We start from the raw sequence: 14,486 nt of genomic DNA on the forward strand, positions 1-14,486 counted from the left end.
TCCCAGAGCCCCTCTGTGGGTCACATAATTCAAGTTCTTTCAAAATTTTTACAGTGATTACACCTATAACTAGGTTGCTTATATTAATGCAAAAGTTAGTGAAATTACTTACCTGGTGAAGTTATTAACTTGCTGTGATCTTGACATATTTATACTGTTCAGTTCTGGTACATTCAAATTGGATGACTGGTGTTTATTACTATGGCAATATGATTGATGTGCTTTATTTGATATTACACCATTACTACAACTTTCAAAACCTGAAGAAAAAGATACCACATGGAAATAGAAACAAACACTAATTTATTAATACGGTTGTAAACAAGTCTCCATGTTGATTTTGTATTTAAGACTTCTAGAATGTAGGAGAGTCAATGGATGATGTAAACAGGTAATTTCTTTGAAAGGATACTAAGAATACTTAACTGTGAGATCTTAATTGTTACCTCATCTAACATTTATTGAAGGGTTACAGATCTCATTTAATCCTCAAAATCCCCCTAAGATGGCAATATTATGATCATCCCCATTTTACATATGAATACACTGAGGCTCAGAATTTGTCCAAGCCTGAAGCGACTGTATGATATTCAAGAGGAGTAGTGGCTAAGAATAGACATAAGAATCACACTTGTTTTACAGAGTGGTGATATAAATAACTGAGAGGAAGTAATGCAGAAAAGAGTATAAATTGAAGTGAGAAAAAGCAATGATGTTACTTCATGAAAGGAAAGGAGACACTATCTGACTTGTTTAAAGAATGTTAAATGTACAAATATAACATCTTGGGAAATGCAGAATTAAAAAGATGGGCAAACAGAAGACTGAGAAGCATGAGATATACATCTTTGGCTAGGCATGCTAGCCCACACCTGTAAGCCCAGCACTTTGGGAGGCTGAGGCAGGAGGAGCGCTTGAGGCCAGGACTTTGAGACCAGCCTCCGAAACATTGCGAGACTCCAACTCTTTAAAAGAAACAAAAACAGGCCAGGCACAGCGGCTCACACCTGTAATCCCAGCACTTTGGGAGGCCGAGGCGGGTGGATCACGAGGTCAGGAGATCGAGACCATCCTGGCCAACATGGTGAAACCCCATCACTACTAAAAATACAAAAAATTAGCCGGGCGTGGTGGTGGGCGCCTGTAGTCCCAGCTACTTGGCAGGCTGAGGCAGGAGAATGGTGTGAACCCAGGAGGCAGAGCTTGCAGTTAGCCCAGATAGCGCCACCGCACTCCAGCCTAGGCAACAGAGCGAGACTCCGTCTCAAAAAAAAACCAAAAAACAAAAAAAACAAAAACAAAACCAAAAAAACCTGTAGAAGCGATGTCACAAAAGCCAAGAAAGGAGAGGATTTTAATTACAAGAAGGCCCAAAGTCACAGAGAGTAAGACTGATGGGAGAAAATGAACTAGGCAGAGCTGACTTTTGCAAGAGGCTTGGTTGGGAAAGGTTGGGGATGGGGAGAGGGGAGGGAGGCAGGGGCAGCCCAGCTAGGTGTGGTAACCAGTGGCATAAGATATCACAGCTGGATCACCTTTAAATTTATATTTTATTAAAACACACAATTACCTTTTCACTTGAATGCTTTCATTTATGAAGGTCTGCTAATAACCTACTCTCAGAAACAGCTGTTCTTCAAGTTACTTCCTGGTACTGAGAACATGTGAATCTGAACCTACAATTTTTCACCCAGAAAATCCAGAAAATCTTAAGTATACACATTTGAAAACAGCTACAAAGGAAATATACAGATTTTCTGAGACAGACGGAATGTCACTCTGTCACCCAGGCTGGAGTGCAGTGGTGTCATCTCAGCTCACTGCAACCTCTGCCTCCCAGGTTCAAGCAAGTCTCCTGCCTCAGCCTCCTGAGTAGCTGGGACTACAGGCACTTGCCACAATACCCAGCTGATTTTTGTATTTTTAGTAGAGAAAGGGTTTTTACCATGTTGGCCAGGCTGATCTTGAACTCCTGACCTCGTGATTTGCCCACCTAGGCCTCCCAAAGTGCTGGGATTACAGGCGTGAGCCACCGCGCCCGGCTGGAAATATACAGATTTTCAAAAGGAAAACGGTTTAAGATTATAAAGAGGAAAAATCTAAAAATAATGTCGTAAGTTAAATCTCACCTGAAAAATGTGCGGTGCTTCCTTTGCCTGATGCTAAATTGTGGATATTCATTCCATGGCTGGGGCTCATACTTGGACTACTAAAAGGTCGAGGACTAACAGGATAACTGTCTTGAGACTTTGGACTTCGGCCTCCCAAACATCGTACTTCACTATCTGTACCATTCACCATTTCTATAAACTGACGCACTCTAAAGGAAAAAAGAAAAATTTACTTAGACATAAACTTCAAATGGCCTTTTGTTTATTTAATAGCAACAGATTTCTAAAAATATTTTTAAAACTTTTATTTATCAGTAAGATTGGTCTTTAGATAGTAAGCTAAAAATATTAAATACGGTGTCCTATACTTTATTGCTTAGAATTTTAGAATTTCCAGAAAAATGAGAGTATGATGTATCAGACACTATAATAATATTACCCCCCTTTAATCAAGATTTACTAAATGGAATTTACCTATAAGAAGATATGAATCCCTTTTTTTTTTTTGGCTACAAGTAATTTAATCAAAATAACATATGCACTTGGTAGCAAATCAAACTGTGCCTAAGGACAGGATTTTATGTATATATGATACATCTAAAGCATAGCCTTTCTCCCCACCCGTCCCATTTCCAACCTCTTAACCAAAATGGGCCTCATTTAAAATTCTACTTACTCTAAAGCAAAACAATTGTGTCATTTGGCTTACAAAGGATACCTGTTGCTTAACAAGCTGAAATCGAAAGCTCAGTAACATCTCATTTTTTAAGTAACAAAGATTCATAAAACCAATTAAAAGTGTCAAATCAGGATAGCTATTATTAAAAAAAATAGTTAAACACAGAATTACCATATGATCCAGAAAGTCCACTTCTGGGTATATAACCGAAAAAATCAAATGCAGGGACTCAGATATTTGTACACCTATATTCATAACAATTATTCATAATAGCCAAGAGGTAGAAGCAAACTAAGTGTCCATCAGTGGATGAATGGATAAACAAAATGCAGTATTATCCAAACAATGGAGTACAATTCAGCCTTTAAAAGGAAGAAAATTCTGATACATGCTACAATAAAGATGAACCTTAAGGCTATTACACTAATTAAAATAAGCCAGTCATGAAGAACAAATACTCTGATTCTACTTATATGAGTAGTCAAATTCATACAGGCAAAATGCAGAATGGTGGTTTCCAGGGGTTAGGGGGAGGAATGGATGGTTAGTGTTTAACAGAGTTTCAGTATGGGAAGATGGAGAAGTTCTGGAGTTGGATGGTGGTGATGGTTACACAATGATGTGAATGTAACAAATGGTAAATTTTATGGATATTTTACCACAATTTTTTAAAATGCCAGAGAGATTAAATGTAAGGTACTTTTCAGAAGGAAAAATAGACACCCATCTTCTAAATAAGATTTTCACATTTTTAAAAACATAAATAGAATGATAACAGCAAATACATAGCAAAAGACACCTTCTGCTTATGGTCCTTAACACAAAAGTATTTTTCATAACATGTTACTTAAATGTACTACATTACAAAATTTATATTTGAAAAAGAAAAAAAAATTACAAAAGCATGAAAATGTCTTTTATTATGTAACATATATGACAAGTACTTATAATATATAACAAATATAGCATTTTATTATGCAAACTCACTTTAATGTGAAAAGGAGATTAGGATTTCTTTCAAGTAAACTTGGGTATAACTGTTGTGTTGTTTCAATGGCTTCTCCCATTCTTCCTGCTAATACCAATTTCTGAATTCCTATTCAGTAAAAGGAAGCAAACGATTAACTTTTACAAAAGTAGATAAAACATAAACTTAGTGGATCCTCAGAAAAGAAAGGCAGTTAGTAAGAAATCTTTAAATAAATTATGATTAATTTCAATTTCTTTTTCTAATATCATAGTTTCCATTCAGCAATCCAGGAAACATTTCAGACATTTATTAAAAAATTAGAAAAACAAGAACTGTCACAAATTTTTTTTTAAAAAAATCACAAACATACAAGTAATATAGTTAAAATATCTATTATGCAATATTGAAGTTTCAAACACTGAGATTAAAAAGACTGTTTTAAAGAGATAATAAAACGCCTTATCAAACATGATGACCTTCTGAACAAAGGACTAAAAAATGATAGCTTTTGAGTAAGATTCCAATTTAACAGAGACTCACTGAACATTCACTTGATCTGATATTTGTTAAATTAGATGATGAGGATACAAAATGAGTGATCTCTGTTCAATAGAGCTTATTAAAATAGTAGAAAAGGACAGCATACAATTAACTACAACACAATGTAATCAGTGCTATTACAGCAATTTGACCTATGAAACAGTTGTCTTCATCCATTAATTTCACCCATCTGTTTTGTTTTCATCTCTATACGCTTGTCAAGTATACCCACCCTGATGGACAAACAGCACCCATTTTAGGATGGCTAACTATGGAGCAGTTAATGCTGACTTGCCATTGTTATATAGGACCTGTTTTATCTCTGGCCACACACGCCAGCACTAGGATCTAAATAATAAATACTTATGATCAATACTGTATTAGATAGCCATTTAAATTAAAAGATATTTACATTTCTTTCACACATTATCTCCTCCAACTAATCAGACTACTTTACTATTTTTTAAATCTTTTTATTAAATGTTTATTTCCTGAAAGCTTAAGAAAACATTCCTTTAAGAAAAAAATGGTAAAGACATTCCTTACAAAAATTTCTGTAAAATCTCTCTAGAATTAGAATTCTGACAGAGTCTTATGTGAATTTTTAAACTGATCTTCAAAAATGTCAGTGAAAATAAAATTCAGAGGCATCCATTTTAAATTAATATATTCGAAATTTTTTAAATTAAAAAAATAAAATTTCTAAAAATTAAAGTAACCAAATCTATAATCTGAAAACAAATATTAGCCATGCACCACAGTGTCCTTACTTTGTCTATTCTTAATGGAAGCTAATTCTTCTAGAACGGTCTGGTCTGTAGATCTGGCAAAGGCCTCTGCTGTGGCACAGTACCCATGGTGGACTAAGTAAGATGAAACCATTCTTAAAATAAAAAGAAAAAACATACATCTTTTAGTGAAGAGAATACATGCTTCATACTACAATTTACATAAACAAAATCTACTCTGGTGTTATAAAAACGAACCTATTTCCTTGAAACAAGGCGTTAAGAACTTCACCTTTAAAGTAAGCTTTTGAAAAACATCATTTTGTTCTATTCATGTAGTATTTTCAAAAAGATAACTGCAAATGCTATGTTGAGACTCCTCTCCCTAAAATAAATATTACTTGAGAATCAAGGACATTAAGTGACCTTTTCTTTGATTCTTGGACTCTCATTACCCCCAGGTCCCTTCCTATCTTATTATTCAGCCCTTCTAACCATAATTTCTATTTTGACTTTATCCTATGACTTAGTCCAGTAATTGCTGGCATTGTGTAAAATAACCAACTTTAAAATAAAAGATTAAATCTTAATGTTCCAGAATTCAACCATCTTCTTCATACACCAGTTATATGAAATGGGATCACACAGTATGTACAGAATACTAAGGTGAATCCAGAGAGACAATTTTCCAGAACAATGTCTATAAGTGTACTACTAATTAAAGAATCAGCCTTCTAGTCTAAATCAATTACTATGGTTTTACCCAAGAGATTTATCCAATATGACTTACATGTGAGTGACACATTTGCAATACAATAATCTTTTAAAAAGGTACCAGGTAGTCAAAACATATACTTACATCTATCCACAAAATGTGGTTAGAAAAACTGGTGATGCAACAATATTAACCCAAGTATCTGTTATCTCCAAACATTCAACTTTTAAACCTGCCTCCACTTGACACTACTAAGGGCCAGTTAAAAAATGGTGGGAAGCAGTGGTTCACCAGGAGGAGACTGAAGCGAAGTGCGGAGGAAAGCGGGGAAAATGTCTAAGAAACAGATGTGCATCTTATTTTACCCAACTGTTCAAATTAGTTAAAGGGGGAGGGGACCTTTTAGAATGGACTCTTCAAGAGTTCATGGTGAGTATCAATTCAGTGAAGAAGTGGGTGGGAGGATCCTGGTTATAAGGTTAAGATAAATGTTTTCTACTATTTTGCCATGATGCTCAGTGGTAACCATTTTTAGGGCATTAAAACAATGTGGTCCCAGAACAACCCATTCTAGCTTCAGTTCATGGTGACCACCAGATTCTGCATCAGGGTTGTCTATGCTCAACTGGGCTGGACAAAAAAACTAGTGTCCAGTCTCTGTAATACAAATGATAATAGCTCTAGGGAAGAAGTGTGCTTTCAGAGTCATCATTACGTCTCCCAATCACTACCTTTTCTAAAAAATACCCCCAATATTTTATTACAATTTTAAAGTTAAGAATATTCAAGGCAATTATAAGGACATTAAAGATGAAATGTGTTGGACCAATTGTATCTGAAAGTCTGCTATTTTCTTGGCCTGGATTATAATAGTGAAGATGACTTTTTAAATTTAATGGTATTTATTTAAATTTTAAGTCTATACTTCACTACTGCTGATAGTTCAGATATTGAGAGCTTAAACACAGCCAAGTTCGTGTCCAAAATCCACAGAACCCGATTATAAAATTTAGATGATCTCTCAACTTTATCTTTTGCATTAACACTATTAAAAGTTAAATTGTATAACCTACAGAAATCATTAAATACTATTACTAAGAATAGCAAATGAATTAACCTAGCCTAGGTGACCTAACATCATTTTATTTCCTTCGTCAAATTAATTCAGACTGAAATACAATTCTGAATGTGTGTGATCAAACAGTTGTTTTTAATTTGTTTAAAGAGTGGAGTAAATTACTTTTTGTTGAGAGATTAAAATCAGTAATATAATAGATGTTAGTATATAAATTAGTGGATTAAAAAGCTTCCATGGATACCAAAAGAATAAATATCTTATAAAAAATAGATTCTGAATAACATAAATTCAAATTTCTTCACTCTTACTTTTGTATCATGGTCTGCCATTCTCCTTCTCGATCTCCGATAGGAAATCGATCTATCTGTGCCTGGATTTTGGTTCTCCACTCCCGCATATAGTCTTCTATATCAAACACGAAAGGATGTTGCCCAAAATTGGCATCGACCACTTCTCCTGGTGTTTGAAGCCCCACGGTAGGATACAAATTTGGCTGTAAGATAACGTATTTCATTAAATATCTATCCATTTTATGTTAGATTTAATAATTTTTTAATGTTATATTTAAAAGAACAGAACTATAAATTTACTTCAAATTTTAAAATTCCAATCAAAATATTAGTAAAAGGCTAAAACAAATGGTCTCAATTATATGTTAGATGAAAAAATATCACTTCTTGCAATTTAATCATCAAGAAAAAACAAAGCGAACGAAGATCTCTATTTTATTTATTCAGGGACAACGTTGTATTATACCATGAGGTATTATGCTACTAATAATATGTGGATGTAACTCTTGTTCTAAGATTATGTCATACAGTAGTCACAGAAATTCAAATATAAACACATAACTCAGGTTTATCCCAGATTTTATATATGATACATTTCTATAAACTGCATGTTAAAGCTAGTTATCATAAAAGTACAATCTCAGCTAGTCTGTCATTTAATAGCTTAAATTTACTATTTTCATTCTGTACATTTGGGATGCCTAACTTTACAAAGGGAAGGGGATACGACCTTAACTATAAGCAAAACACAGTGCCATGAAGAGTGGGGATTCTCTGTATTAAAAAAAGAAAAAAAAAGAAAAAGAAAAAAACCTCAAATGTACGTATTTCAAGGGAGGAAAAGAATGAACCTGAATACCCAAACTAAGAAATGCATTCAGGTACACTCCATGGTTTCAAGGTTAATCAAGATGAAAAGCTGGTAACTTCAAATAAACAAAAAATAGAGGAGTCATTCTTTTGGCTATGTCACTAATTGGTTGTTACATCTAAAGGGAGAATGAGTTTCTGAGTGGCTACAAAATGCCAGGGTTTAATCATAATTCTGTGAGGCCACTATTATTATTTCTACTACAAAGATAGAGAAAAATGAGGATTCAAGGTTAAATAACTTGCTCATGGTCGTTCTGCTAACAAATGGCAGAGATGGAACTGGAACACAAGTTTGTCTGACACCACATCCAAAACTGATTTTTCCTCTTGCAACTCCAAATCCTACCATATTTTCATTTTCTGTATGTATGTCTTATATCTTTGATTTAATAGTTATAACAAGTATTTTTAGTACAAAACAAGGTAAAGATCAAGAACAGATAATTTCTGTGTGAATATAAGATGTTAGATTTCACAGTAAAATGCAAAGAGGGTGTATTTAAAAACAACTGTTCAATCAAGCAGAACAAAATAGAAACAAAAGTGTGTCAAAATATCAAAAAACATAAAGTACTAGTGGATTATGGAAATAAATGGCTAAAGCAAAGTATGCAAATGTATTGATTCTCAATAATCAACAGAGCTAACAAGTTTATAAACTTTTAAGCCAAAAACAGGTGAGATAGTACAGCCTTCTCATTTCACCAGTGAGAAAACTGAGACCTAAAGACTTTATAGAAACAGGCCAGGAGCGGCAGCTCATGCCTGTAATCCCAGCACTTTGTGAGGCTGAGGCGGGTGAATCACCTCAGGACAGGAGTACCAGACCAGCTTGACCAACATGGTGAAACCCCACCTCTATTAAAAATACAAAATTAGCTGGGTGTGGTGGTGCATGCCTGTAATCCCAGCTACTCGGGAGGCTGAGGAAGGACAACTGCTTGAACCTGGGACAGGGAGGTTTTGGTGAGCCGAGATTGCGCCATTGCACTCCAGCCTGGGCAATAAAAGTGAAACTCTGTCTAAAACAAAACAAAACAAAACAAAACACAAAAGAACAGAAAACCCACTACAGTTATGAAATACTTTAACACAAAAGCATATAAGTCAAAAACCACAGAGTGAGACGATTATGTTCATTACGCAGAGTTTATAATGATATTCAGTACTGTCTAAATAAAGGCACTTTTAAAACGATCTGCTCATCTAAATTTTCTTATAAATTCAGAAAAAATAATTATATCAACACTATCAAAGACAATCAACATTCATGAATTCTCTGATAAAACTATTTCATAAAAATTTAAAACTTCGCTGTGACAAAACATGCCACAAATGACAAAGATAAATGACCTTCTAGAAAAAAAATCTTGCCACACATATGGCAAAATGTGTTTTCCAAATATAGAAAAAATTTAGGAGGACAAAGTTCAAATTCTTAAAAATGGCAACGAATATGAAGGCAATTTGTAGAAGAAATAAAAATGACAACACATAAAGAGAAGTTTAATCACACTCAACTTTTTAGATGAACATTTTTAACGTGCACTTAAAAATAAAATCAATTAAATTAAAAGTTCAAGATTTAAAAACTTTTGCACATCAGATTAAGACTTGAAAGGCTGAGAATATCCAATGTTGATAAGGGTTGTGGAAATAACCCTCTCATCTACTTACACAGAAATAAACTGATATAATCTTTTAATAAATAAATCAGGAAAAATCTATTAACATTGACTGAGTAATTTCACTTGGAAGAGTGTATTCTTACAGAAAAATAAGTATGTACAAAGATATGTCCTGTAGCATTATTTGTAACGCAAACAAAACTTTAAAATATTCACAGATAGGTGATACTATACCACATTCATCAAATCTCAGAATCTAATAGTATCAAATATCACTATTTTGTGTCTAGGAAAACATAATGCAAATTAAACTCTGACCAGTCATTGATTCTACAGTGCATTCTCATTTCAGAAATACTAAAATATGAAAAAAATGTACATTTTATAATTAATCGATTGTGGTAGTAAGTTAATACAATAAGATAACATAAAGCAGGCAAAAAGAACAGAATGAAAAACGTTATGTATGGACATAGAAAGATGTCCTATACACATTAAAGTAAGGTATAACATATTGTATATGTTATGACCCTATCTTTCATATAAACATTTAAAAAATGAACATACTGGCTTATATGGTGTTTAGAAAGAAGTCTAAAAGGATATATACTCAAGTTAAAACAAACATTATAGCCAAAGAGACTGGGACTATGAAGAACTTCTCTTTTGTACATTTCTGTATATATAAACATTTCTCATTTAAGTATTTAATACTATACATTACTTCTGTAATCTGATACAGATTTAAAATAGTTTTAGTAATATTAAGTCAGTTTTGGCTCACTGAAAAGTAACTATAATTTTTATACCATTTACTCAACCTTAAAACTGGAGAATTTGGGGGAAGAGGATTAAGGACATAATCCTTAACTTGCTATATTACAGATTTTAAAAAACAACAGCCTTCAATGTTTTTTAGTATGTTCACCTGTGCAGCTATTATAATTGTATAACAATCCCATCACCCCAGAAAGAAACCCAGTACCCATTAGCAGCCACTCCCCATTTCCCCATTCCCCCGGCAACCACTAATCTACTTTCTAACTCTATGGATTTGCCCATTCTGGACATTTTGCATAAATGGAACAACAAAATATGTGATCTTTTATGACTGGCTTTTTCTTTTTTTTTTTTTTTTTGAGACAGAGTCTCGCTCTGTGGCCCAGGCTGAAGTACAGTGGCATGATCTCAGTTCACTGCAAACTCTGCCTCCTGGGTTCAAGCGATTCCCCTGCCTCAGCCTCCCAAGTATGGGACTACAGCTGCATGCCACCACGCCTGGCTAATTTTTGTATTTTTAGTAGAGATGGGGTTTCACCCTGTTGGCCAGGATGGTCTCGATCTCTTGACCTCCTCATTCGCCCGCCTCGGCCTCCCAAAGTGCTGGAATTACAGGCGTGAGCCACCGCACCCAGATGACTGGCTTCTTTTATTTAGCATGTTTTCAAGGTTCATCCATGCAGCAGGTGCACCGTCACTATAGATTTATATGTAATAATGTCTTCCAGAAAAATACTCCCGCCCATGTAGAATAGTACATAGACAGAATAGGTGCTTTATGAAAAGAATAGGAAAACATTTCTATTAACTTGCAAAAGGTATTTTCAATCTAGAAATTGCTTAAAAGCTAAATGTATACAATATAAATTTCTGTTCTCAATAGCACAGCTTTGGTCTACATTAGATCTCTTCTAATAAAAATGACTATACAAATAATGTATCCACAAAAAGTAGATTTCAAGTCAGTGCCCAGAATTCAAAAACAACGTCATTTAAAATGAGAACAGTTACTATAACAAAAGTCTTTAAAAAGCAACAGCCTTCAATGTTTTTTAGTATGTTCACAGAACTGTGCAACTATCATAATTTAATTGTATAATTAAATCCCAAACTGAATTAGTTATATTTAATGTCATTTCTCAAACTGGTGAGGTAAGCTGAGGAAAAAGACTATTTTGAAAAAAATCTAAGGTTTTCAAAGCTGTATAAACACTTATGTTCCATAACAGGTGCAGAACAATATAGGTAAACTGGATTTTCTGCAAATATACTTTCTCTCAGGATTCAATGGTATGGGTAGCTTGTGAGAGATCCCAGGTGTAGAAGACAAATATATCAACGCTTCCTTGATGCTTCCTTTAAAAGAAAAGTGATATGAAGCCTGTGGAAGTCCCAGAAGATCTACAGTATTAAAAATGAAAACTACTATACTAAAAGGAAACCTAAAACCACCACCGTAACCACTGTTACAAGGAAGTTGCACATGATCATTGGCTACCTGAGGGAGAAAACATAACTGGTGATTCAAAAGAGGGAGAGAAAATAATCAACATGTCTACAACCAACCAAGCTTTTCCCAAATGATCACCTCTATCTATGAACAAGAAAATGAAAGCTAACAACAACAAAAGCTCACACTGACTAGTTGGTTTCACATGCTTAGTGCCGCAACAGAAAAAAATAAAAAAATTTAAAAAGTCACTAAACCCTTTACCCAACTCTAAATGAAACTTACAGCATTCTCACCAGAGTCTTACCTGTTAAAGACCAAATCAACCCACCAACCAGAATCTGCCCCTACACACACTGCCTGTCCCCACAATGCTCTTCTCAAAAGCCCATCCCCTCAATTACACACCTGTCTACCTCTTTCTATGCTACATCTACTTTTTTTCTATGTTACATCAACATTTTCGTCAGCATGCTCAATCTCCTAATTTTTTTTTCTGCTGCCCTCACTTCCACTACCAGCTACTACTCCATTTCTTTACTCCTCACTGTGGCCAAAGTCCTCCAGAGTTATCCACTGTCTACAATTCACCTCTTCCTAAAATCCATTCCAATCAGGATGTCTCCATCCCACAGCTGCAACTTTCTTGTCCAGGTCACCAGTGACCTCTACTCTGCTACGTACAATGGTCAATTCTCAGACCTTACATAATTTTCAGATCCAATCCATTAGCCAATTCTCTTGGTTTTCAGTTGGATTTTTAAAAGAATCATATTTTTTGTTATTATTATTTTGGGATTTTTAAAAATTTAACTCTTTAATCCATCTAGAACTTACTTTACACTTTGTCCTAACAATATCTACATATTTTAAAAAATAATAATAAAGACTTATTCCATCACTATTTACTAAATAATGTGGCAGGGTTTTTTTTGTTGTTTTTTGTTTTTTTGGTAGAGGTGAGATCTCATTATATTGCCCAAAGTGGTGTTGAACTCCTGGCCTCAAGCAGTCCTCCCACCTCAGACTCCCAGATCTAAACAATGCTTCTTCATGAGTACTTTTGATTGGTAGGGTTCAAATATTCCTTGGCTTAAAATTATTTTCTATTATAATTTTGATTTCTGTTTTTTCCTAGGATTTTCTTAACGGATATAATCTACAGATTTGGTATCTATTCTCTACCTCTGAATCTTCCACCATCTCTCTCAAAACATCTCTGAAAATTGGAATGCGTTTTATAATTGATGACACCTTACTATGGTCAGGCAGCTGTCACAACACAGCTGTCACTGCCTGCACAGGAGCAATTTGTTAAGGAATGAGCTCACTGAAAAGTTCTTGGGACTGAATTGCTTTTCCTGATGAAATTTTCATTTTCGTGATATTGATTAATATCATGAAAGTGACAGCATCAAATGTGCACGATGGAATAATCCGCAGCTTGGAGATTAATCCCAGAGACATAACACAGAAATCTTAAAAAATGTTCTTGATGACAGAGAAGATAGTATCACAAAGAAAATCATGGGCATCAGCCTGGGCAACCTGGTGAAACCCCATCTCTACCCAGCATACCAGTCGGGCATGCTGGTGTGCACTGGTGGTCCCAGCTACTTGGGAGTCTGAAATAGGAGGATCCCTTGAGCCTGGGAGGCAGAGGTTGCAGTGAGCCAAGATCACACCACTGCGCTCCAACCTGGGTGACAGAGTGAGATCAAAGAAAATCATGGCATCCACTCTAAAAAAAAAAACTGATTTAAAAGGTTAGAGTCTGAACATGAAATTTTAGGAATACCTTAATCAATTTATATTGCTTATTTCATCCTTTTTTAGGTATGCAACACCTAAAAACAGACACAGATTAAAAATCTACATTTAAATAAACCTAAGATATCATTGAGTATAAGATAAAAATGCTAAGTGATAAGGGAGGCATTATGTCACAGTTAGCTTTTTCCCCCCTTGGTGTCATAGATGATGCAGATTACAACAGACAGTGACTTGGGTTTGGTAAATAAGATCTGTGAAATCAAACCACTACTGAAGAGAGTTACTGTCATCCCTTGCTTAAATTTCTGCAATAGTCTTCTCACAGGTCCCCTTGCTTCTACCCTTACTCCCATATAACTTTTTTTTTTTTTTTTTTTGAGGCAGAGTCTCGCTCTGTCGTCACCCAGGCTGGAGTGCAGTGGCACAATCTTGGCTCACTGCTAGCTCCGCCTCCCAGGTTCATGCCATTCTCCTGCCTCAGCCTCCTAAGTAGCTGGGACTATAGGCGCCAACCACCACGCCCAGCTAATTTTTTGTTTTTTTTTGTTTTTTTTGTTTTTTTTAGTAGAGACGGGGTTTCATGGTGTTAGCCAGGATGGTCTCGATCTCCTGACCTCGTTATCAGTCCACCTCGGCCTCCCAAAGTGCTGGGATTACAGGCGTGAGCCACTGCGCCCAGCCTAGTTTATTTTTCAACTAAGCAATCACAGTGATCCTGTAAAAACTGAAGTCATATCATGACAAATACAAGTCTGCAATGTCTTTGTATTTCACTCAGAGTAAATGTCCAAGCCCTCCCAATGGCTTGCCCAGGTCTAGATGGTCTATTAATAGCTTACCCCCAACCCCATCATTATCTCTGATCATCTAC

The 14,486-nt window shown here is 35.1% G+C and overlaps 1 protein-coding gene across 2 annotated transcripts in view; it reads right to left on the bottom strand.

The window, feature by feature from the left end:
* The window catches only part of RANBP9 (RAN binding protein 9), a 94,495-nt gene that overhangs the window by 17,300 nt on the left and 62,709 nt on the right, over positions 1-14,486 (bottom strand). For both annotated transcript variants that reach the window (XM_009204465.3, XM_031666917.1), the window contains exons 6-10: positions 7,130-7,314; positions 5,071-5,183; positions 3,778-3,886; positions 2,130-2,320; positions 113-260 (exon numbers count right to left, since the gene is read on the bottom strand). In XM_009204465.3, coding sequence (XP_009202729.2) covers positions 113-260; positions 2,130-2,320; positions 3,778-3,886; positions 5,071-5,183; positions 7,130-7,314 — 746 coding nt within the window. The remainder of the gene's footprint in view (positions 1-112; positions 261-2,129; positions 2,321-3,777; positions 3,887-5,070; positions 5,184-7,129; positions 7,315-14,486) is intronic.

This window comes from Papio anubis, chromosome 6, assembly GCF_008728515.1.
Source record: "Papio anubis isolate 15944 chromosome 6, Panubis1.0, whole genome shotgun sequence".
Classification (NCBI taxonomy): Eukaryota; Metazoa; Chordata; class Mammalia; order Primates; family Cercopithecidae; genus Papio; species Papio anubis.